At 35.6% G+C, this 27,486-nt stretch overlaps 1 protein-coding gene across 4 annotated transcripts in view; it reads right to left on the bottom strand.

Moving 5' to 3' along the window:
* LOC150077959 (hemicentin-1-like) overlaps positions 1–27,486 on the bottom strand; it is a 424,550-nt gene that overhangs the window by 16,407 nt on the left and 380,657 nt on the right. The window contains exons 12-16 of one of the 4 annotated variants that reach the window (XM_090385457.1): positions 26,194–26,227; positions 20,116–20,210; positions 14,442–14,492; positions 12,890–13,038; positions 12,256–12,648 (exon numbers count right to left, since the gene is read on the bottom strand). In XM_090385457.1, coding sequence (XP_090241583.1) covers positions 12,256–12,648; positions 12,890–13,038; positions 14,442–14,492; positions 20,116–20,210; positions 26,194–26,227 — 722 coding nt within the window. The remainder of the gene's footprint in view (positions 1–12,255; positions 12,649–12,889; positions 13,039–14,441; positions 14,493–20,115; positions 20,211–26,193; positions 26,228–27,486) is intronic. The other 3 variants (XM_090385460.1, XM_090385458.1, XM_090385459.1) reach the window with 3 other exon arrangements.

Below are 27,486 nucleotides of genomic sequence, written 5' to 3' on the forward strand. Positions count from 1 at the left end.
TTTTTTGAACAACTTTTCTTGTTTAAATAAATATTTACAATGGTTTACAGCCTAATCTCCGAGTTTCCATTATAAAGAAGGAGAATTTATGAAATACTCTGTGGATGGAAAGGAGGCTATAGTGTCCCCCCGCCGGAGTTTCTTTCTCCTTATAAAAATTCCTATCGTCATTGATGAGATTCGAACCCAGACCTTCCTGCATCTCCGCATACCCTTTTTCCCTGGCATTGGGAGGACAATGATTATAACCACTTCACTACCGCGAGGACACAACTGAAGCTCTGGATATTATGTTTGTTGCTATGCGATGATTAGATGAATGAATGGACAATATGGTGGATGTTCTGAAAATAAATATTTTCAGCTTAAGAAATAAACAGCATTAACCAAGTACACTCAGTGATGATTTTCTTCCGTATACTTAAAAGGTGGAATCACTTTTGTATGCTACATAGCAACGTTTCTTCTTGGCACGATTCCGCTTAACTTTCGGGAACGCTCTGGTAGTATCCTTATCCTTCCAAAGTGATAGTAATGTAAATCTTTGAATGGATCTAATTAAATGTATGGGTAAGCTCTACAGCAGTTATAGTAAGATCTACTTCAAGCATGCCAGCAGGTCATCATTCAACTGAGCAGATCTGCCATAACACTCTTCATTGACTAAGCTGTTGTTATAACATATGAACTTCGAGTACCACTACTGGTATATCCTTACATTGAGAGCCTCCTCACTATACATATCTTGTTTTTTCCTAAAAAAAGGTGGTTAATTCGTTAAAACCTAATACGAGACTGGGAGTAACTTCAACACAAATTAGTATAGACTTATTTCATGTGATGGACACACACACACACATATATATATATATATATATATATATATATATATATATAAACAAAACAAGCTTGGAAATTCGAAAAACTTTACTTATATGCAGTTAATAATGGTAAAGAGATGATAGAACTACTGTAGTTTTTAAATTATCTGGAATAAACATAGTTATCCAAAGTCCACGGCGCGACCTAGTTATTTTTATACTTCTTATATAAATGCTATTTTAAAGTTTGGCACCTTCAAAATTACAGCGCCTTGCATGAAAGAACACGTTGCGCAATACCTGGAGTGGTGTTGTAGCCGTATTCAAGGAAAATGACAAATTTAAATACAGTTAAACTCAAACCAGTTAAATTAAAAGCTGTTCAACAGATTTAAATATCAAAACTCATATAAATCTGGCTACGATTAATTATTTAAAAATTGATTTATTTTTATTCGCTGTAGTAGAGTTTTTAGGAGCATCAGCGACTAAGGCCATATTGATTCGTGTATGCTGTCTGTAAATTGCGTGTGTTCTGTGGTCGATTTTCTGTTTTCTGGGAAAAAAGCCCGTGTCCGGGAGGAAAACCATGCTATCCTTGTGTGAGACCGACTAACTCGGCTACGTTGTGAAAAAGTCCCATAAGAACTCCTCCTCCTCCTTTCATCGACAGGACTGGAACTCAGGTCTTTTCCAGCTGGGACGGGTGAGGATTCTACCAACTGTGTTACCTCCGGCGCATTTTTATTCGCCCTGATGTGAATATATAATTATATAAATTCTACTGCTGTCACAATGAAACGGCCTTGTGGTGTGCATCTAAAAAAGTCTCATTCTGTATCCAGCGGCATCATCTACTCTGTTTATCTCAGTACACAGTGTTGGAGAATGAGCTGGGAGATAAATGGATAAATCAATTAGTAGACCGGTTCTTGAATATGCGTTTTTGTTTTCTTTCTTTCTTTTCTCTCTTATCAGTTCTCTATAGATGATATAGCTGAGACAATTCAAATTAGATTAGCTAAATATTTATGTCAGAGAATGAAAACTGGATGTTGTTGAATTTAGATGAAATCTAATTAGTAGATGTTAGTTCTTATTCTTTTTTGAAAAACAATATACTGGAATTATAAAAAAAAATTACATGACACCATAAACTTATGAATATTAAGTTGGATAAGACTAAAATGAAAAGATATTTTATGGACGTATGTACAAGAGATGTAAACAAAAATAATATTGATACCTTTTTTGCAAACAAATTGCTGCAGGAGTTAGATATAAAAGAATTCTACTTGTTTATTTAATATTAGGAGAGATTTGGTAAAAACTGGTTCATTTTCATTTATACTTGTAATTTTAATGTAACGCTGTTAGAAAAAGAAAGAAAAAATTACTCAGTTGTGTTATTTAAAGTTACTTTTAAGTCATATGGAAAAGAATTTTTTGTGTTGTTTTTTTATGTGAAAGCATCTTTGCTGGCACCTACTAAATTTCGGACTGAAGTAAAACCAATTTGTCACGAAAATATGAAGCGGAAATGACGCAAAATTACGTCACTTCATAAATGACGCTAATGCATTGATTGTTAATTCTTGATTGATGGGAAAACATCAAGAATCACAATCAACAAAACCAATTTGTCACGAAAATGTGAAACGGAAATGACGTCACTTCCTAAATGACGCTAACTCAGTCACTAACGTTGATTTGGTAGAGCGAGTAGCGGGCATGAGCATAAAACGTTACATGGCTCATACTAAATATGAACCAATAAAACTATGTAAATAAATTTTTTTAAGCCAATGTTTTTTTTTTTTATTTGAAATTGTTTTATTTTGATATAAAAAGGGTGTATGAAATCATTCCTATACATAATGCGTATTTATCGAAAATAAAATTATTATTATTGTAGGGTTTTTTTTCCCCTATCAGTAGAATTTCCAATGGAAAGCTAATGACGAAAACCAATATCAGTTTTATTCATTACACAAAATTTACTTTATAGAAAAAAGGATAATATTTCACAAGTATCAAAAAGCCATTAAGGTAAGAAAAAATGTTCTAATTACTGAGTTAGTGGGTAATTAATAACACCCTTTTATCTGGACAAATTTGGCAAGCAAAAGAATGTAGGGACTGCAGCTAAGTGCAGGCTAATGCTTTCTCTCATAAGAAGTTCCAACTTGTTCCACTTTATATGCACCCGCTGTATATACGTGTGTGTCGGATGGTTAATCCAATTTAAGAAAAAAAAAATGACTAATTAAAAACATATCGATTTGGACATTGCCCATCTGTAAAATTAGCCCTTGGCATTAAAATGAAAACTAGCATTACGAAACTAATAAATGGTGACCAAGTTGAAATAAATACGCAAAACCAGAAACAATAAAACGAAAAAATGTTTGTCTTACATCCAGGTGGCAGTGTAGTTGATTGATTTGTTATTGTTCAATACGACAAAAGAACATTATGTTGTGCAACATTTGGACGAGTTCATACCAGGATAATATAATGCAAAATATATTTCTTTAGGGCAATCAAACAAGGTTCTTCTTCCACCCCTGCACGTCAAACTTGGGTTGGCGAAAAATTTCGTGAAGGGGCGGATTTGATAAAGAAGGTAACGAATTTGCATACTTGAGAAGGCTAATTTGACATATGCCAAATTTAAGGAAGGATTTTTGTAGGACTAAATTAAGAAACTCCTAGAAGACGATCTGTTTGAAACCCAGTTAAAAGAGGTTGAATCTTGGCGATCATTTAAAGCAGTAGTACATTGTCTTTTGGATAATAGGAAAGAAGAAACGTTGGTGTCTACTTTACTCGAGTGCTAGAAAAACATGGGCTGTTGAATGTCGTTGAAAATTCATTTTCTCCATTCTCATCTCAAATTTTTCTCCGAAAATCTGGGAGATGTGAGTAATGAACAAGGAGAGCGGTTTTTTCAGACCATTTTTAAGACCGATTACAGGTATGATGATTATATATTATTGAAATATAACTATTTCGCTATGATTTATGATATTTTTTTCCGAAGTTAAATGAGTTATAAAGAACGTGTAATTTTTTTTTACACTTGTATTAAAAACTTGAATTATACATACCTATCCCTTTATTTTGAAATTAAACGTTGGTACATCTTTTAGACGTGATAAAGACTTTTTTATGACGATTTTCGGTATCGGCGCGTTCATTTCCTCCATAATCATATACACTGCCTTACCATTAATATCCGGACAGCCCTTCATGGATGGGGAAACAGGTTCTATACATGCAACACGTCAGAGAACTTGCTTTCAGTATGCACACTGGACTTAGAACAGACAATAGCAAAGGTGGACATGCCAGATGACACGTTCAACAGAATTGATCACCTCAACAAATGCTAGATGCTAATTAACATGGTGTAAAGAGCGCGAATCCTGGACTGTACAGCAGCGGGAAACAGTCCTATGGACAGACGAGTTTAGGTCCGCACTCTACCAGTCTGGTGGCCGTTCCTGGGTAGGGCGAATGCCAGGGGACCAGTTCCTTCCTGACTGTATCCTCCCAACAATGAAGTTTGGTTGAGTGAGTGTCATGGTATGGGGCTCCTTTCATGGTTTGGCTTGAGCCCATTAGTCTTTATTGACAAAACCATGAATGCTATGCAATACCAGGAGAGCCTGAACAATCATGCACTTCCAACATTGTGGAAATGCATGATTGTTCCAACTTCGGGGAAGGCCCATATCTGTATCAGCAAGATAAAGCGCCATGCCATACTGCTCGGGTCATAACAGAGTGGTTTGAGAAAAATGGATGTGGAAGAATTGAATTGGCCAGCCCAGAGAACTGATGTGAACCCTATTAAGCATCTTTGGGATGTATTGGATCGTCGGATACGTGCAAATCGAGATCGGCCAAAGAATAACGCCGAGTGGAGGAACATATCACCTGACATTTATAGAAAACTGGTTGAGATTATGCTGCGAAGATTGAAGGTCGTCATAAAAGCAAAAGGTTTCAGCACAAAATATTAAATGACACAATAAAAGCTCTTTTTTTTGTCTAAAGGCAGGTGTCCGGATATTAAGGTAGAACAGTGTATTTTCATTGCGGAGGTATGACTTTTTTTTTTCTTTTTGGTTAGTGTTATTAACAGCGCTCAATGCTTAATGAGATAGATTTAATAATATTTGCTAACAGAAATTAGCCAACTTACCGAAACATAAGCCTCTAACTATCTGATGCATTCAAGGTGCGAATGCCGATATTTAGAATAATCTATTGTATAATCGGGCTGCATAATTACTCATAAACAGATGAAACAGCAGAAACCAATGTCATAACCTAAAGGGGGAAATAACGAATGTTAATAAACCAGTTAATTTGCAGCCTTTCAAAGTTGGGTTTCTATACTGCAAGATTAAAAACAAAACTTACAATTTTGTTTTTCACCTTTCAAAATGTTTCGTCTCCTCAAATTCATGGGATCGCAACCTTCAGTCTTTCCATAGAAGCACTCAGAATGCATAAGTTAATTTGGATCTAATTCGTAGAAGATTTAAGAGCAAAAAAATAAATAAATAAACAAATAAATTATTCTAGATGAATATGTGCGATAATTTTAACAGCTTGCGCTGTATATTAATGCTACCGACGAAATAACCTAATCCAAATAGAATTTTAATTATTCACAAGAACAAAACACCGAGAATCCTTTTAGCACAGATATCGATTACATTTGTCTGGCATGCAATAAGAGGTTGCCTTTTATAATAAATATCAGCCTAGAATGACACCATACATTACTGGCGTGTGTGTGTGTGCGTGCGTGCGTGCGTGTATCTTTGTATGTCATCTACAGCGGTTCATTTATAACTAAAATAAATTCGCCGCTGTGAACAGCACTCCAACTTAATATCTAATTAACACACATCTCCTATCAGATACAAATATACTCCGTCGGTGTCTGCATTTTTCGGCCGACAAACAAGCGGAAACACACCAATATACCAGCTTGCGTTCCTAATTAAATTGTTTGATTCGCCTGTATGTTTAAATTCTTCTATATTCGGTTTTTGCTTCTTTATTAATTTAGTTGTACAATCCTAGTATTAAAAAGTCACAAGCTAAAGTTTCTTTCAGCCAGGGCTGGCACAACAAGAAGACAAATATTGCTCGTGGTCAGGCGCCTAAGAGAGTTATATTTAAGATTTGGTTGTTTGTTTAGTTTTTATACTCTTTGGTAGAAAAATTAGATTTTGTTCCAGTTTAAAGAAGTCCTCATTATAGAAATGTAACGAGCAATGGCGCTGGTTAGCCTCTGTACGCCCTCGTGGGGAGCACAGTTGGTACGATTGCAGTTCTCCCCACATGGAAAAGACAACAGTTCGAGTCCTGTAGATGACAGGGAGAATTTTAATGGGTCTTTTTCACAACGTGGCCGAGTTAGTCGGTCTCGGGCAAGGGCAGCATGGTTTTATTTTCTCAGAAACTCAGCTTTTTTGTCCAGCAAAGAAAAAATACCACAGAACACAGACAATATACACGGAGCAATATGGCCTTAGTCACTGATGCTCCTCAAATTCTACAACAACCTTTATATGTATTAAATTGAGTAAGGCATGTGCTGTGCGAAAGATACGTTCCAAAGACAAGAAAACACACACGCACACACAGAGTTGTTTTTGCATTAGCAATGCCCCATTATGTAGAAATGGAATGACATGTGGTGCTGGTCAAGGCTCAAAGTTGGAGACATTGTAGATAATAGACTGTAGATGATGTAAGAGTGTGGTTCGTACATGTGGCGAACAGTTTTTCAATGTTTGCGAGGAAGAAGCTGTTCGCGTCGCGATCTTTCCGATTTCTAACGTGGAATGATTGTGGGCACAAGGTGTGCAGGTGTCAGTTTCTTCACAACAGCCAACAAGGTCAAGTTTCCCGTTCTATGGAATCACGAATATACCGTGACTGGCTAAACAGCGATCGAACAACCAACCAAAGGGCACACGTGTGACAGCCACGTGTGGTCTAAGCTCATGGTGAGTGTTGTGTGTCTCGTTTCGTAACACAGCAGCGATGCAGCATAGTGGCCCAGATAACCGCCCATCACAAAGCAATAGCAAGGCCAATACCCGCATGGATTATGCCACGGACATCATCTAGTACAGGAGATGGCAGTCGACGGCCGTCCCTGGTATCCATGCTGATTGCGAAACAAGAAACTGTGCCTTCCATGGGGACGTCTGCATCAACGCTGGACCACCGACAGGTGGAAATCTATTGCTTGGTTTGATGAATCTCGTTTCCATCTTTATCATGCTGATGGTCGTATCCTCATTTCGAGGAAGCAACGTGAGGCCATGGTATTGTTGGTGTTCGACAGGCTAGAGGTGGTCGTTTTATGGTTTGGGGGACTGTTTTCGTGGCATGCCCTGGGCCCTCTGTTACCGTCAATCAATTGTTCGATGGGAACGCCTACCTTTCTATCGTCACTTACGACTTACTCCCCTTCATGATGACAACGTATTCAGATAACACTGACGTACATCAAGAAGACAATGCACCATGACACAAGGCCCGGAGGCTGCTATGCTAACTGGTTTCAGAAACGTGACAATGAATTCTCCGTCTTCCTATGACCACCAAACTCACCCCATATCAACTCATTTAAACATGTTTAGGATTATTTGATGCCATGACCATCCACCTGATAATGTGAGGGCACTACTGGACATATTGTGGCTAGCATTACCTCAGGACACGGTGTCCTTTCAAATTTTGTTTTTGGAAAATAACATTAAGGTTCAATTAAAATTTATAAAAAATGTTGAGAAATTCCCAATAAAATAAAAGAAAATCCCAACACAAATAAAACTGATTTAACACAATATGGCTCAATGTGAGTTATCGTGGACCGTTATGTGCACGTGATAGACGAGTGGCGACGACCAACGACCAATTCTTGTACTTGCAATTTAATATTTTCTATACATTAAAATAATTTACCTCCTAGTGATATTTATTCAGCCAATGGGAGAAGAGGGACGCGGGTTACGTGGAAATACGTAACAGAAGCTTTTACTGTGGTAAAACAAGCTTCTGTTTTAGCGTGGTCGTGCTAGATAAACCCCGTGCACACGCTTTTTTCGAGTTCAATGGTACCGAGTGGTCTCATTTGACCACTCGGTACCATTCTTGATTTTCAAATGTAATATATTTATGTATTCATAGCTGAGGAAGAGACACACACAGTGTCGAAAGCTTCTGCAAGTATTTTTTTTTTATCAAAAGAAGCGAGCACAGAGAGCGGGAGGAAGCCCCCTAGTAATATATTAATTTAATTTTAATATAGAGCATACAGGGAGGGTTGAGAAAATAATGGAAATACTTGATATGAAACTAGTAGTTTTTGTAATGGCTGTGCACGTATTTATGTAATATGCAATGATAAGTTTTTTTTTCTTGTTTCGATCAGGTAGTACTGTAGATGAAAGACGTTAATTTACAGATGATATATAAAAGGATACATGAAGAAAATGCTCCAATAGACACAAGTAAATGTGTCCAAACTTGATTCGAGGAGCATGAAACTGGGACTAAGCATTTCCCATGGCTTACAGTCAGCAGACTTACACACATTATTGAGCCAATGTGGGCATATTTGGAAGAAGCAGATTTCCTCTACTTTCATCACTCCAGGAGCTGGAAACATTCCTCCATGAAAAAAGGTCAAATATTCCTTTTATTTATCATAATCTATTCCACGTAGAATGCCAGCTGCTTTAAAAGCAAATGTTGGTGGCCCAACAATATTAGCGCATACCTGTAACTCTTATCATAGGTGTTTCCATTATTTTGTCCACTCCCTATAGGTGATTTTCCCGGCTCATAACTATTTTAAGTGTGAGAGAAATTCTAATTATCTATTAAGCAAAATACTAAAAGAAAAAAAGGACACTAAAAATTCTTCATTGTGATTATACAAATATTGTTATTAAATAACAATCTTGATAATGTATGCAGTGCGTTAAATTTCAGCGAGTTCTATATATACATTTTTAATTAATTGATTTTTTTCTTTTAATGTGATTAACTAAAGTGAAAAGTAAATATAGTTATCGTCTTATCAATTAAATACTAAGATTATAGCTTTACAGAATAGTTAATAAAACTCTGTAGTTTATGTTCCCTATACTTAGCAGTACAGTTTAATTTGTATAATATTTATTACTCTTCTCCAATACACTCTTTTAAAAAAAAAAAAGATCTCTATCTCTCACCTGCCACACGAACTCACCAATCTTGTATAACTATACACGGGAAGCGTGCACGGAAAAAATAAATATTGATTGCCCGATTTCCATTTATGCGATTTTAATGAAATTAGTGGGTGTCCATCGACCTTTAGAAATGAGGACAGAGTTGTAAATGTTCAGTAACTTGTAGCAAGAGATCGTCGTTTGACCCTCAGATGATGGCTGATGAGTTGGATATGAATAAGGAGATGACTCGTCAAATTCTGCCTGAAGATTCAGGTAAAAGGAACGTCTTTGCAAAATTTGTGCCGCACACCCTCACCGATAAGCAGAAGCAACGAAGAGTGTCATCATGCAATGTCTTCATCCAGACTTTTCAAGACAATCCTAATGTCCTCAACTGTATTGTCACTGGAGATTACTGTTGGGTGTTTCAGTATGACCTAGAGACGAAGCGTCAGAGCATGGAGTGGACCTCAAAATCAGCACGAAGGCCCAAAAGATTTCGTTTACAGAAGTTCAAGATCGAGACGATGCTGATTGAGACGTGTTTTTCGACAAATAGGGTGTGATCCACAGGGAATTTGCTCCTGAAGTGGAAGCGTTAATGCTGCGTTCTACATACAGGTGCTTCAAAGACTATATTGAAGCCATTTCCCGAGTGAGGCTGCAATTTCGAGAGAAAGGCCGCCTATTCTGCACTTGTTGTGAAAGACATTCCTGATGAAACGTGGCATTTTGCAGATCAACCATCCACCCTATTCTTCCGGTCTAGCACCAGTGGACTTCTTCTTTCCTAAGGTGGAAATTACCCACAAAGGAGGGATATTTCGGGATGCTGAGTACATAAAGCACTAACCACCTTCACATCATCTCTTTGGACGCCTTCGCTGACTCTTTTCAGGAACTTTTATAACGATATAATAACTGCATTCAATCAAGTGGTAATTATTTCGAATAAAAATAAAACCAGTTTGAGCTCCTTTAATTTGTGTTATTTTTATTGTACCAATCCGAGAATTTTATTGCCACACCTCTTATATGCGGTGCATTCTTGGTGAAGCTAAATATTTTGTCATTAATGTACCTCGCTTACACTGGAGGATACCTGCTGTTGAAGTACCGATTCTTAAAAGTACAGGCAGTTGTCGTTTTACGAGTTTACGCCTTACGAGTTCCAGGGTTTACGAGTTTTTTTTTCCAAAGTATCAACAAAATCGAAGATATGAATATTAATTGCAAAAAAATGAATGTCAAACATTGATATTACCGCATTCCACACCACGTGCGTAGCTATACAATACAGTGTACCCCGCTTTACGATGGTGTCTCAGTTCCAGAGACACCATCATATCGTGAAAATACCGTAATGTGAACCCAATAACACATTGTTTTTTAGGTAATTCGTTTCAAGATCTCGGAAGTTGAAAATTTCGCTGTATAACTATGCTTTTTATCTCTCTAAAATGTCATTTTTAAGGTCGTCAGCATGGTTTGTAAATTTTATTAGTTACCATCAAATCATTAAAATGCACTACACTTTCATCGTTATCATATGTTCCGTTATAAGAATCAATTTTAAACGTTTTTTTTATTTCTTTCTAAAGCACGTTTCTGGAGGTCACGACCATAAAACAATAACAATTTGCACTTTCCGGTTTATTGGGCTTTTCTGTTACTGCAAGCAATTATAAACGGGTAGTAAACTCGATCTTCTTGCATTTGCGAAAATACCGATAGCTGGAATTGTTTTTTTTTTTTTTTACGTTATTATGGTGAAATGTGTTTCCTCTTTACTGAAATCTTCAATCGTATACAAAACATAAATAAATTTTCAGAATTTTCTCTTAATTCCCTTTTTCTAAGCTTCGTAAACTTGTTACTCCACGCGAATCGTGTTAGTTGCAATTTGTGTGTGCCGTTAAAAAATGATTATGCATGCAATCGTGAAATTTATAATTAAAAGAGAAGATTATCTTGGAATAAACGCCTCTTGAAGCATTTCTGAAGAAAACTCCTTGTGCAACAAACCGAGTGCCGAGCCAATAATGAGTGATCAACGAGTGAGAATTTAGTCAATGATGATGATGAAGAATAAACATTCTTTAACATTTGTAAGTCGTAAATAATTTCTTTATTATAATAATTTGCTTGATTTTACAGTCTACGTTTTCATTAATTTGGATAAATCAATCATTGTTTAAACATAAACTAATCAGCTAACTAATTTCATTGTTGAGAACGTAACCCCTATTTTTAACCTTATGTCTATGGAAAATAATTCTCGCTTTACGAGTTTTCGCTTTACGAGCGCGCGCTAGGAACGGATTAAGTCGTAAAGTCGAGAACTACCTGTATATTGTATACTGCTTGAGAATTTCCAAACTAGATAAGGCTTTCAGACTTACTGTTGTATAGGGATGGCAAAAAAAGAAGTTAAATATATCGTTCATATGATACATCGAAAATTTCATATCGATATTATTATTATATTCATCCTTTAGGTAAAAATATCTCTTAAATTCAAATTCTGCCTGAAGCATATTTAAATAAGTCCATTTTGATCATTAAGAACCTACATTTTACTGACCCCTACGTAGATATAGCTAAAAGTACGCTTTTTCAATTCAACAGCACTAACCACCTTCACAACGAGCTACCCGAGTATTGCACTAGTTATGTTTTTAAATGATATTGTTAAAGCTTTTCTTTTCAATGAATATTTGTAAGATAAAAGTTTTAAAGAAATATTCCCACTAGCCGAAGCGTTATATGCACCTAAAATATGTAAAAATGGACCAGTGAGGTGGCAAATCTCCGATATGCCTGATGCCAAATATCGATATTTGTTTCGATATAACACATAAATAAAATCGATATATATCTAATCTATTAATATATATCATTGTCATCCCAACTGTAAAGTAAAGATAGAAGTGAATTGGTTTGATTTATGATTGCCGGCCGTGGCCTCGTAGTAATGTTAAACAAGTAGCCGATTCGAACAGCACTACACCACAGAAATTTTCAGTATCCCTACTTTGCGGAAGTTCTATCACAGGATACAGAACTTCCACAAATCTCATCACGAGGCCATTACCAGCTTCTTCGGTAGCAACAGTGTATTTGTATGCGCTACGAAAGAATTGAAAGTTATTTAAAGAAATAATGACAGCACCAACCTTAAGGCTAGCTCCATTTTCAGCGTGTCCACTGTTATCGCAGGTCCTGGGATGTCTGTCTCTAGATCCCGAATGTTTTCTGTTTCTTTCTCTCGTTGTTGTTAGTTCTTCCATTTCTTGATTTCTGAGGTAAAGCTGATCTGCATTCATTAACTCTGTCCTTGGTCTTTCTATCCAGTGCGGTGGTGTTTTACCATTCGCTTGATTTCCTGTTTTTTGGGAACCTTTAAAAGTTCTAGGAAAAGAAGGTACCTTCGCGTTGTTCCCGGTAATGCTGCAGTCTCCAGACGGTCCATAGTCCTGTTTGTATCGAGGGATATTTTCGTATTCATGAACAAAATCTGGAGGGAGAGATTTGCGTATTCTGGACCCGGAAAATGGATGATTGGGTTGCTGAAATAGCAAAGAAGCCAACAAGCTTTTTTTTTTTGTTTGAAAACTAATAGTTTTCGAAGATCAATTTGAAGGAGAAAAGCTACTTGAAAATAAAAGAAAAGAGACAATTCATAACGATTATTTTCTATTTTAGAGATGCAACATTACTCATGCAAAAGGCAGTTAGAACTGTAGCTAGAAAACATGCTCTTGAAAAGTTCGAAAGGAAAGCATACAAGATTGTTTTTGAATGACTTACCCCCTGCTGATGAAAGGGCATATTTTCGTACATGGCACTGCTTTCCGGTTCATTCGTTGGGGGGCCGTTTTGTTTCCTACCTGATGGTGGAACGTTTTGATAAAGGTTGTCTCCTGATTGCGAAATAGGCTTAGACGGGCTGCTTGCATCTAGGGAAGAAAAGAGAAAGGTCACTGAAATATCCATCTTCATAAACATGACAGGTGTGTACCACACTGGGGACACCTTAACTGTTTTTTTTACTTTATTGTTGCAAACACAAGAGGGTTCAGTAAAAGCAACTTTCATGCGTATATGCTGTTTTGTTACAAACTTTTTGACACCAGCTAGAAATGATTAATGTTCGCTTCCATTTATAAATCAAAGTTATCCAAAGTAAAATGTTTCTAAGACAAAACTAAGTTTTGAGTTTTAGAACCTCGTTAGCTTTTTGTAAATATCTGAATAAACTATTCTTTAATTATTTTTCTTTCGATGTTTATCTTAATTAATTAGCAGCGTACTTCTAATCGCTGTTTATTTAGTTCACATTTATTTGTTTTATTTTATTTTAATTATTATTATTTTTTTATCTTAATAAATAAATTTATTATTAAAATAATATTTTTTTACTTCAAAGGGTGTCAGATGATGCATACCGTCAGGTTACGCCACTGGTATACACAGCAGTTACCAGTTCTAAATACAGTACTTATAAAGTGGAGATTGGAGGCCATATTTGTAGAAGAGGGAAAACAAACAATATTTATCGCAACACGATTTTTTTTTTTTTAGTACTTCTGTCACGTTCAGACAAAGAAAATTGATTGATTGGTCTTCTTATGACATCGACAAGATGGCTGATATTATCTGCATTTCACAATAAAGAGAATTTTCAAAAAGGAATTGTACACGGCTGGTAGAGATGAAAATTCAAAATTTCTGAAACATCACAAATTCGAAAGCAAAGAAAAAAAATTAAACATAAAGAATACATAACGAATTAAGTACACTTATAAACAAAATGTATCTTACTAATTTAAATATGTATAAAACAAATTTAAACGATATTTAAAATTAAGAATATTGAATTCTTTTAAACCTTTTAAATAATAGATGATAAGAATAAACTATAAATTAGTATAGATAAGATGTTTTATTTCTAAGAAAAACGAAGGGATGAAAAGAAAAAAATACACTCGAATATTTACATCCCTCCTTCAATATGGGAATATTAATTCTAATTTCCACATCGCAATATTACTAAAACAGGAAAACTATCTTACGAATATTCACTTATTTCCAAGATAAGATCGTGCAAAGTAATTACTAAGATGATATTGATAAAATGTCGCTCACATAATAAAAGCACACAAAATTTGAAAGTCGAAAAGCTGAAAGAAATGGCAAATCGATTTATAATCCACTCAGTATGGCACAACAGGGTTTTTCAGTCGATATGTTATTATCAAAACATTTCTAAGGTAAAAGTAAATAAGCGAGTACTTCTTACATTCACTGAAAATCTATTTCCTCATCATATTTTTAGCAAACAGTGTCATTGAATCCTTACCTCTGATTTGTCTTCTTCTCCTGATGTCGTCGGCTCTCTTGAACGTAACCACTGTCCAACAAAGTATAAAACATGCAAGCAAAATCAGCAGGGAGGTTGGGTTTGGTTCAGTTACATCAACAGAAAAGGTGCTTAGCAACTAACTATAAATTAGCCAATAGCTGAACAAAGTTATGATGATAATTAAAATCAAACACTTTTTAAGCATACTTTAAACACACAATTATACTGTATATGACCTTTTTCACATAAGTTCCAGAATTAATATTTTAAAGTTCAAAATCTTTTAGAATCGATGGACAAGCTTGTTTGGATGGACCACTGCAACACCCACTTGGGTATCTGTTTTAGAGCCATCTGTATATGTTTGACGATATTCAGAGAACTGTGATGACTAGGCTGCACGCATCTGCTTTATGTTGACATTTATCAGAGAGCTTTTAACCAACCGTTGAAAATAAGTGTCACAGTTAGGAGTGAAAGTGTGCCATGGTGGATTTGTTATGCTATTATCCTCATGTATGTTGTCAAAGCTTAGGCTTCATTTTTTATTTACTGTATATTTGTTTCTGTAGAGGGTCTCCCACTGTGGATTGAGGTAAGATGATGAGGAAGGCTTCGGATTTTAATGGCATAGTTTAACAATAGCATTTGTCTCCGGAGATATAGTGAAGGCTCATGGCCTCCGCCTAAATGCTTTGTACAGGCAATGTGCTGTATGCACCTAGAGAAATTCTTAAGGCACTCTCGTGTATGGAGTCAAGCCATTTGATAACACTTGGGTCTACTCGAGCTGTACACGTGGGCTCCAAGTCTAATCTTGATCTGATTGGAGGATGGTAGCTGAGTTATTAACGTTTGAAGATCTACATATGCATACTCCTGATTTGGAGAAGGTAAAGTGAGACCAGTGAGAATGTAAACTGGACTGAGACTCGTACTGTGACTGCTGTTGGAGGCGTTTACACGGAATTCTGGAGTCGATTAAAATGGCTCCTCAGGCATGTGCTCCACTGGAAGGAAATCGGTCTGTCTGTAGGTAAGGTACAGTTCACTGCTCTTTGTTTACTGATGGAGTTAGGTTAGTTTCTTGAGGCTGACACCTACCGGATGATATCTATCGATCAAGTTATTGCGGAAACCTCGACAATTCCACTGTATTGGTGTACTCATTATATTGGTATCGTATTTGTATCTATCTTTTTTTGCGAATGATGGTCTGCTTGTATCGTTTAGGCTTTTTTTATTTATTTATTTTTTTTTTTGGGAAAAATGGACGAACATCCATCTCTTCCTCAGCATATTTTTTTCTAAGATCAGTTCCTCTAAGACTCCTTTTTCATATGTATCCATATGATCATGGATAACGGGTTCATCTTCTTTATTTGTCGTTGGCTGCGAAGTGGAATACGTGTCTGGCGGAATTGTAAATAGTGTGTTGATGGCTTGATAGGAAGTTGGCGTTGAGAATGACTTTAGTGATGGAGCACAGATAACGATCTCCAGCTATATAGATGCTAGGAGGAACTGTAACAGTTTGAGTCGCAGTGGTTCATTGCGTCGGGTCTGGTGGTCTAAAGGTTCTATTATCCATGGCGTAAAGTTGGAGATTTGCTGGATAGTACCGTTATTGGTTTTGGAGGTTCCAGTGCATGTGAAACAGCAACTGAGGAAATATTCAGTTGAACTGTGATTTTTGAAGTTTATAGTTGTGCCATCCAGACTATTGAATATTATTGTTGTTTTATTATATGTTTTTTTTTTTTTTCCCTGCTGGCTTCCTGGTATGGGCAACCCGGGGCGCGGGATTGCTGGCACTCACTGGTATTGCACTACCTCCAGTGGGTGCGGGATTTCAAGTGCGAATTGCACTACAGTACAATCAGACTCAGGTAATTTAACATACTTTTTCAGGACTGCTTTGTAAAGACTACATATTCCCAAGTTCTCAAGGTAGATTTGGGCTTATGCCTGGGAGCTACCCTGAATAAGAACACACTTGCACACACACACGAGAGTTTAATGTTTGTCAGAGCATATAATTATATGTAAATATATCTTGTATATAAATCATGTATATACTTTTATGTACATAATGTTGAGACTATATTGTGTGTAATTAATAAATGAATAAATGAATGAAGTGGTAGTGGTGGTAATAGCAGTTATTTGTTTGTACTGTTGGACAGTTACTGCATATCTGCATGTTAATGCAATTGGTGATATTTATTTCTTTGCTTCGAGATAGGTAGCTTTATGCTCAGTTTTGTACTTCTGAATCATTTTTTTTTTCTCTTTTCCATGTTTACAGTCTTTGGAATAGGCAATGATTGCCTCTATAGTTTGAGCACTGAAAGACTATGCAGAGCATTCAGTATGGATATGATCATTAGACCCACGCAAAGCACATACTACAGTCCCTCGACATGCTGCCTGTGAATTCCCAACTTTCTGACATTTGAAGCATCTGATAGGGTTCGGTATACATGGTAGGACATGATAGTTCAGACATCCGGCCCTTACAGAAGTAGGTGGATTTGGCAAGTTGAACGTTATTATGATGTTTCTGGTTGGAAGTCATGAGCCATCCCTTTTAATTAGGATTCTCTTGACCTAATAAACGTTTTGATCTGAGAGTTCCAGTTTAATTTCTTCGTCAGATCCATGTAGAAGGTCCCATTCTCTTTAAACTCCTTTTGAGTAGTTTAAAGGGACACTTCTATGGGAGTTCCTCCAAGTGTTTTCCGTTTAAACAATTGATCAGAGTGCTTGTGTTGTTTGTTTTGTTTCAACAAGCAGATCAACTGATTTTAGTCGGTGAATCATTTTCGATGAGCCAGCAGCATTTTATAAACATTTCTGGATCAGAAAAGGAGTGAGCCTATTGACTGGGTGGTCAGTCAAGGAATGTATTGTGTGGCCAGATATTCTAGAAGGGTATCCTTCTTTTGTCTTTTAGCACAGGAAGGATTGTGATCTTCTGCTCCCTAGAATGCAATGGGACATTGATCCCCCGAGAGCCAGTATTGGTATAGTCCATATTTTCCCCTTTCAGCTTAACTTTACTGCCAAGGTTTCCGGCCCCGTCACAATGAGGCTGGAGCAGTGCCTGGTGTGACCAAGCGAAAGGTTATAGGTGGCTTTCCTTTCTTGCTCTGTACAAGTACTTTTGTAACAAGGGCTGTTATTAAATAAACAGATTTCTTAACGACATGGACGTAAACTAATTATAATTCGCTTGTAGGAGATTGCAATGAAAGCACTGATCGCTCAGTCACAATCGCTTGGCACGTGGGCCAATGGACAAACAACGGATTAATTAAATTTTGCTTCAAACTGTGTGAAAAGGCAATTGAAAATGATAACCTGTTGATTCCAACTTAGGATCGAGTAACTTTATTATCTACTCGCATATTTACATTCTATATTCATTTTCGTGATGAAAAGAACACAGTATAGGTTGTTTACAGTTGGGGTCCTAAGTTAAGAGCATCAGAAAAGTGGTTCCTCCTAATGAACCGCCGCACACAGCGATGTATATATTCAGCAGATCTGTCTAGCGATCTGGTTTGTTTGTTATCACTGTTCAAACAGCACCGAAGGACTTATCGTTTAGAATGTGTCTAGAACTGCTCTAATGAACTTCAGAAATGTTAGCAGTAGAGTATCAATGGAGACTTATTTGAAGGAAACAAACGTCAGTACTTTCATGTAAATCCTAGACCTTTGGAAACGTAGGTTGTATACAGCATACAATGTGTTTACGCTTTCGTTTAGTACGTCTCTCTCTCTCTCTCGCTGTCTTTCTATTCCTAATGTAGATAGATGTATAACAGATAATCAGAGAGAAAGAGAAGTAAACAGATAAAGCCAGACAGCGATAATAGATAAATAAGGCGTTAGTTTAAAAAGGTATCAGTAACTTTGTTCATATGCAAAATCAAAAATAAGAAGAAACAAAGAACTTTGCATTACAACAGTAAGCTTAGAGAAACTTAGTATTACAAAACAATTCCAGATTAGTAGATTTTTTAACAATTCATTCATGCAGCGAATTTTTCTGCACGGTGTACTCTTTCCAGCTTAACTGCATGCAATTTTCTGTTTCTTTTTCTAAGGATATTACACAAATCCTATTTAAAACGACGCACTTTTCATGGCGGTTAAAAGAGTAACTCGTCAACTGTAATCGAACATCAAAAAACGAATCTTTAAGATTAGTGTAAAGAATGAGAAATCTAATCTAAGAAATGAGAAGTCTTCGACTTCGCTTTAATTTTTCCCCATTAAAGAAGGAAAGGAAACTCTATATGAGAAAATTAGACAACATTAATACTCAATAGTGGAAATTTAGAGGCTGTATAGCAACTAAATTGTTCCTTTTATTATTATTTTTAATTGTATTAATCGTGGAGACTTCCACATGAGGGCAACAGCAAGGGATACATTTTTAATTGCCCAAAAGTGCAAACGAAGACTTATAACAGCTAAACAGAAATTGTTTATATATATGTATATATATAAAAGAGAAATCCTGCCATTTAAATCTCAAAGACTAGGTCCTATAGTGGTTCTTTTCTAAGAAAGTAGGTGGCACTGCTGTAGTCCGTTAAAGACTCTTGCTCAGAATAGCAAAAACACATTTAGCTTTCAATTGTTTCTCAGTCTTTTATCTCTAAAGAAATAACGAATTCGATTTCAGTTTTCTTTTTCAATAGTTTTTCTCGAATTTCTATTTGACTCTCAGTAAAGTCTATACAAACCTAAATCTTGGACCAAACCATTAAAGAGAAAACGGAAGAGATTTACGAGTTACAAAGATCGAACCACACCATTCGCACTGTGGCTGAGCTATCTGATTACGTCGAGAAAAGAAACAAAGTTTTTTTTGTCCCCTAGAAAAAATAGAGTAAGAATGAAATAAAGGGAGGGGTAAAAAAAAAAAAAAAAAGAGTGGTAAGACTATTTAACAAGATATCGGATACAAAAACTTTATTTTAGAAATTGCGAACTGTTTCCTGCTCTTCTCACTAGATGTCATTACTGGTATCCGGCACGAAAAATAAACAAGGAAATGTAAAAGGATGTGCGCCTGAGAAGATGAAAAAAAATGCAAAGGAACGATTAATTTGTTTGTCCTAGATACGTAAAGGAAACATGTGCAAGTTTTCTACTCAGTGTTCGTTTCCAGCTCTGCAGGATTATAAATTAAAAGATGCCGGTTTTCTGATCGACAAGATTTACTGATATTCCTTTGGTCTAATCTTAGAAGAAAGACAAGAAAAATATTCGCATCAGATTCTGCAAACAGAAACCGGAAAATTACAATGGCACCGAAAGCGAAAGAAATAAAAAATTGCACGCACAACGGTGAATGGATAAATATATACCATGCAGTCTTTCTTAAAGTTTACAGCAATACATCATTTTTTCTTATTAATATTTCAAAACACAAAAAAAGCGAAAGAAATAATATAATACATTAAACTTCAAAAAAAGTTATATTACTGAATATAGAATAAATAAATTAAAAAAGCATTTTGATATGAAATTTTAATTTTTGCTGTAAGAGGGCAGCACCATCCATTATGAAAAAAATTCCGATAGCACTTAGGAATTAAAAATATTTTAATAATGGCGATCGCTAATGATAAAATAAATTAATCCCACTAACCTGTACATCCTTTTAAAGTGGGACTTCCATTCGCTTGAGGAGGGGCATTATATGTGGGTTTATTCACAGAGGGTTGATTAACCGGAACTTCCAAGCTATGACAGACAAGACAAACATTTTCCATTTTCATTTTCATGCTAAGCGATGTTTGACATTACTGAAGCACATCACGTTTAGCCTCAAATAAAATAAAAAATAAAAAAATTCCAACACCTTTAGTTATTTGTTCTTTCAATCATTTTTAAGACACTTAGAAATTGCTTAGAATTTAGAAAAACGGAGAAGATTAAACAATCCCAGGTCGCATTTTATCGGGATATCATTTTTAGTTGGTGTGTAGAATGCCTGCTGCTTCAACAATTACTTTGCCTTCCACACAAAATACAATCCTTCCCTTCAACAATTACTTTTTGTGTATTTCAACAATACAAAAGAAGAAAAAAAAATGCAACTAGAAGGCCCCGCTTTTTATCAAACGCGCTCGAGATAAACGAAGTGATATCTTTTCTATTTCCATTTCCAGTTTAGAACTGCATATTGATAAATGAAATTCAAATGCAATAGCTTTTGCGAGGAAAAACAGAAGTAACGTAGAAATATTTTTAAACAATCCAGCTGAGAACTTTTTTTTTTTATCAAAACTAACTTTTGAATAAGATGTATTTGATAACATATGTACAAAGTTTTTTTTTTCATCCACATAAATATTGTATATCAATTACAAAATAAATGACTTCCCCAATGAGTCCTATGCAAAAACCGAATGGTGTTTGCATAGGACTCATTGGGGAAGTCATTTATTATTTAACATTAATTTACTGAAAAACTAGCTATTATTTAAATTCTAATTTAAGGGACATTGTCTGCATTAAGAGTCACCATTATTAAATTACGCATTCCTACTTCTCTAGTGACCACTGTCGCCGTTCACGACTCCTCTTCAAATGGCTGAAATACGAGAGACACCGAGCGTAGTACGTCAAGTAGTCCCATTCCATTTATCTTCCATCATGCGTCCTGGTTAATATGTGTATCGTCCATCTAGCTCTGAAGGCGCTCTTGATTTACAATTTTTTTGTCCACATTACGAGAAAAAATGTTGTATATGGTAAATTCATTTCCGTACATTATTTAACGGCTACCTATTATATATATATATTCAGAAAGAGTTGCTACCATATGGGAACGTTCGATTCTTTAGATATACACACACTGACAACCATTGCCTTATACAGAGGGACAATCACCTCCTTTTCCCTGTTAGCAAAATTGGAATGGCACCACTCCAGTAGAATCTTTAGGTATTTTTCAGAAAGAAGTGGTTTTCATATGGGCACTACAAAATCGCAGATCCTTCAACTCTCGCTGCATAGTTCGATTGGAAATGGATATATCTTTGTCTAAATTGAAATTTTCAGTCACTTTCTGCACACTTCTATTCTGATGCACAATTCGCTTCAAATTCCTGTGGTCTCGTTCTTGGAGTACCGAATCTCACTTCCTGCTATCTTTCTTTGTTTTAGAGCTGCATTTGCCTTTCATCTTCCACTCATTGGAAGATGAATACATTTAAGATGGTTGCTTTCGACACGCCAGCGGTTTTCGTTGGTTTCTCAGTTGTGGCTCCTAGTAAACGTGCTCCAATAATAACACCTTGCTGATACCAGGGAACTTGTCGCATCTGGACGATTCCTTTTTTTTTTTTTCTTCTTTTCCACTTTAACTTCCTCTCTTTAGCTATCCTCCTCGCTTTCTTTCTTCTTTTTTAACTTGATCTCTGTCAGGAGGCTCAGACGACCCAGGCGGAGGCCAGCCAGAGTATTATGGGCAACCTGGCTCACCTCCCAGTGGTGTGGCGGGCAACGCAGGGTTCCACTAGTGGCCCTGTGGCTAAGAACCCAGAGACACAACAACAGACATTACACTTTTTCTGGCTTTTACAGAGATTCTGTACTTCTTCACAAAGTACTAAGGCGCAGATGTGGGAAACCACCGGTGGCACCTTCCAAAATACACCATGCCACAACTTCTATTTGCATACCTTACGTTTAATTATCTGTTGAAATCAATTTCAAAATGTTTCTAATATTTTAGTCAGTGAATGTATAATATTTATATCCGGGTTATTGCTTGTTTTTATCTCAAATTTTCAATTAGGCTAGTTTATATTCATACCAGTAACAGGAAATGAAGCACATATTTTTTTTAAATAATTAAAACGCTCTTTGACTTATATTTGGTGATATAAAATTAATAAGATGATTACTGACTCTAATTATGAGTTGTGGTTACCGGAAAATATTCTAACTAAAGGTTGCGATAGGAAATACTTTCACAAACCTCTTTATTAATTTGAGACAAACAAAGATTACCAATTACTTGTGCGCATCTTATAATTGACTCAATTATCCTGTTCTCACCTTCAGCTCATTTTCTCCGTTAATTTCGGAGATATTTTCGCGTTCTATTTAATTCCCAAACCTTAGCAAAGCAGTGCCTAAAAGAAACATTAAAAGAAGAAAAAAAATAAAAAGAAAATTGCCGGAATCATCATAGAAAATACCTCACTAATCATTAGAAATGCTTGTGGTCTGATAGCAGAAGATATTTGGATTGTCAGAGCTTGATTTTCTAATTTAGTGACTTAAACACTTGAAACACGCCAAGCATCTCTTTCATTTAGCAATATTAAACCCAGTTTCGTAATGTAAGGAGCTCATCCCAAAGACTAAATAACATTAGTCGTATTTATCAACGGTGCACTGCTTCTGACTTGCGTAATCGCACTCAGATTTGCAGCACTGCATGCTGGGCTTCATTGCTCTTGTAACGGATATCTTTGAAATGCGACTCCTAGCGCACGAAAATGCCCTCCGGGGACTTGTGAAGGCTGTGTGTAATGGTGTGCCAACATTCCCCTTCAACCCACCCCTATCAGGCAGCAAAGAGAAGCCAGATGGCAGAAGGAAAATATGAAGCGGGAGGAAGAGTTGATTAATATCCGAACATGGTGTGTAATGCTGATATATTTTAAAGTCAATTAGATTAAATCATGCGCCTTACTGGCATGGAGATCTTGCAAAGAACTAGACAGTGTTTTAAAGCTCAATAACGATCATTTATAGAAAATATTTTAATCTTACAAATAAACTGAAAGAGTGGAGAAAATATGATTGGTTGCGAATGAACAGACTCAGTTCTGTGGATGGTTAAACGCAATTCAAAACACATTTAATCGATGCTGTAATAATATTTAATAAATTTCCATTTATTCTGTAATGCGAGCATATTTTCTATATGATTTTGTATATGAAAATTCCCATTTCTATGTGATTTTTGTATTTCATCATTTTTTTTTTCAAAAATTTCAAGGCTGCTTAGAACAATCTAAGCAGCCTTAGTGGTGGTGGTGGCGGCAATGTAGAGTCCCATTAGGGGGCCCTACGGCCAAAAGCCAGAAGAACAACAGAACATAACACTACTTTAACCCAAAACAACACCAACACACACTTGTGGTAATTCTGTTTGCTTCGCATTAGTACAAATGGGGCTGTTGTGGGAAACCATCGGTGGCGCCCGTCCCTAAACACTATACTGTTAGCAGTTTAGATTCATTTACTGGATATTCCATGCTGTCATTGCCGAATTATTCGGATCTCCTGAAGAATACTGAGGATGAGGTGCCACAGGCGTGTGTTACTCTTGGTCCAAAAAATTGTCATATATCCGAAATGACATAAGTGGTTATGATGCAGTAACCAAACTCCAGTAGACCATTTGTCAGACACTTCCTTAGCATATTTTCCAATACACACTCTAGATTAGAATTTTAATAAGTAAATTTCAATATTTCAACAACGTTATGTGCAGTTTCTGGTCTCTTCTAAATTATTTTATAAAACTATGCTAAGTAGATCTCCACCATACATAACCACAACATCTAAATCGGCAACACACTTTCAATCTATTCGATTTATTTATTTCTTTGCTGTCCGTTTACAAATTCATGTTCTCCCAAAATGAAAAAGTGATATTGAAAGAATACGAGATAAAAACAGCCCACTGCCGTCTCTTCCATCCCAAAGTGTCATAATTCTCGTTTGTCTCCAAAGCGAAAGACCAACCCTAGCGTTAACATTCCTGCGTAAGTCGATTTTTATGTTCCACCCCTATGCCTTCCAGTGCGCAGCACACGAATCACTATCTTAATATTGATCAATGCAGTCAATCTACTTGCAAGAAGATTACATGGTGGATTTCAAATTGAGAATCGATGCCTTCTATTCTAAAAGCTTCAGAAATTAATCCCCCATCTTAGGGACATCGTAAAAGCAAAGCTGTATGTCACTAGATGACAGTGTAAAAATGTTACAGTTTCCATCAAGCTACTACCGCGTATATATATATTAAATTACCATATACCTTTTTAAGGGTACATACTAGACACGAGGGAACATCACAAAGATTGATGACATTTGCCTGACCCATATCTCAAGGAAGCAAGCAACCCCCCATCCTACACCCTTCTCTCTCTCTCTTTCTCATCCCCCTCCCCCGTTCATCTATTGAAATGCAGTTATCTCAATCTCATATATGGGTGTGCGTTTGCGTTATCGATAAAAACATATCGAGTCGATTCATTCAATATTAATGGACATTTACTGTTTCTGAGGGAGGGGCCGACTGTAATTTAATATCGCTCGCGATGTTTTCTAAACTCGTTTTGCTTTTCTAATTAGATTTGTTAATATCTTCCTTATCATATCATGCCTGAACACCAAACACCAAAGCAAAGAGAGGTTGCAAGTGTTTCCTCCTAGTTAATTTATGATTAAAGCACATATTGATTGATGAACCTGTCGCGTATTAATAATCACATTATTATGATAATCGCGAATCACCAGAGCGCGACACAGAACAATCAAGCCAAAGTTGAGAGATTAAAAAAAAATGGCTTCTCTGCCTTTACAGATGGTGATGTAAAAGTTCTCAGCTAGAATATTCAAGTCTCTGCTCATACATTATTTGACTTAATTTTCGATTCAAACTACACTTTTTTATTTATCCATAGATTAAAAATGTTATGAATAATTTAAGCTTTTTATATTTTTTTGTATTTAAATTACTGTTATTGTAAAATAGAAAACAATATTCCGTTGTATAAATTCACTTATTTTCGAATATTTCATTTTTATGTCTCTTTTTTTAAATTAAAATAAATAAATATAGAGTTACGTTTAAAATTATCGTAACACATTATGCGAATAACATTCTATAGTATGAATATTTTAATTAACCGTTTTGAATTTAAAATAACATCTACAAACAAAATTACTACTTCAAGTGTAAATTTATGGCTTCAGGCCATAAAATGTGATGCTCTTCGGGCCATAAATCGTGATGTACTTCAGGTCATTAGCATTCGTATCATGCTTGTTAATTACTTAAAATGCATTGCAAATGAATAAATATATAAAGCAGCCTTTAAAAATAATAAATTAATCAATTAGTAAATAAATTACTTGATTTTAATTGCTATTATGCATTTAAAATCAAAACGATATTGATACACCTTTTTATTATCAGTATAATTAACAAGCGTGCGTCAAATCATTGTAAAATGTAAAAATATATAAAAAAGAAAAAATGAAATGCATAGCATTCTAAATTCTGACTATACAGTAAAATATATGACATAAAACAAAAGTTGTGGTTTACAAAGTGAATAATGATAACAAAATTACACAAATACGTGCATAGAAGTAATTTGCATTTAGAAGCAGATGCAAGACAGACATGCGTAATGGAAAAGTGTATAAACAAAATTGGATACAATACATTTTCAAGAATCTTCATACAGTCAGCATTTTTTATTTTTGTAACGCATTTTTCTTTCAAAACTCTGTAGTAGTTAGATTTATCTTAAAACATTTTTGTGCATCTAAAATTTTGTTTATATATTTCGAAAAAAAACAATTATAATTTTAGAATCAGAAAAATATATTGGTACTGTATTTCCAGAAACCAGAAATTTTATTGTATCCGAATAAGAATTCGAAAACAAAAAAATAAACTTACTTGTGTCCAACTTCTCTATTCGGCTTGGTTGAGGCTGTGGATTGGGGGAAAATAATCAGGTTATACTTACCAAAATATTAAAGAATTAATAGAGTTGGCGAAATAATTAAAAGCAAAAATAGAAAAGGGCATAATTCTATCCAATTAAATAGTTTCAAATTAAGTAGAACCGATAATACCTATATATATAAGGTTAATTGGAAAACAAAACTCGAAGGAGCAGGAAGTAAATCTTGAGACAAAATATTCAAACCAGGTAATTTCAATGGTAAGGATGGCACAATCTACTATTACCGTTTCCTTGAAGATAATTAAAGCAACTTAATCCTTATACATACACATTGTGCAAGTTACTTTACATTTTCGTCCATGGAGTAAATGTAACACAAGAAATCTCTAATATAACATTATCCCATCTAGGTATTATAGGATTATAGGTAAGATCGGACGTGTCTTACCGCTAGAATGTGCCGCGTTACTCAAAAGGTTTGCAGAACTCTCGAAGGAGGTAATATTCTCCTGAAACTAAAGAAAAGTCACAGATAAATAGCAGCAGGAGCATCGACTGTACTAACTGTAAAGACTTTTAATTATATGATAAAACTGATATAACATAATCGAAGTAGAATACATGCTGTATAAGTAATTATTTTAAGTAGATGTATTGTTCTCTAACACAGTTCTTATTAGTATATATTAGATTTTTCAAATTTACTTTAAAGTGTAATGTGAGATGCAGAATTTTAAACGATTACAAGTGCTTAAAAATGTCCTTAAATTTTATGACAGCGATATAACGATCATATAAAAGAGTACAATATTAAAAATTGATTTCTCCACTTGCTTCGCCTGGAATCCTCCAGGTGATGTAATCATTGTCCTCCTCACACTGGATGAAAAATGTCATGGGTCGAATCCTTCCATGATCGGGAATTTTTATGGACTTTTTTCACAATGTGGCTGAGTTAGTCGGTCTCAGGAGAGGGATGCGTGGATTTTTCATGTCCCAAACTCGCCTTTTGTCCAGCAATGTACTGATAACTCATAGCTTAGTTTTCTTAGCGTTTAGCGCGCGCGCGCGCGCGCGCACACACACACACACACACACACACACACACACACAGGGATATAAAGTGTCAGTTAAAAGAAGATGAACGAATCTTAAAAAGACAGAAACCAAACTTAAATTATTCTTAGCGTATGAATTCGCATGACTGATAATGTTTTGTAATTACGATAATGATATCTAATTTAAGCACTACTACTACATATTGGTGGTTAAACAGCTAAGTA

The sequence above is a fragment of the Mastigoproctus giganteus genome, chromosome 11, assembly GCF_048544385.1.
Source record: "Mastigoproctus giganteus isolate SK-2022 chromosome 11, ASM4854438v1, whole genome shotgun sequence".
Taxonomy (NCBI): domain Eukaryota; kingdom Metazoa; phylum Arthropoda; class Arachnida; order Uropygi; family Thelyphonidae; genus Mastigoproctus; species Mastigoproctus giganteus.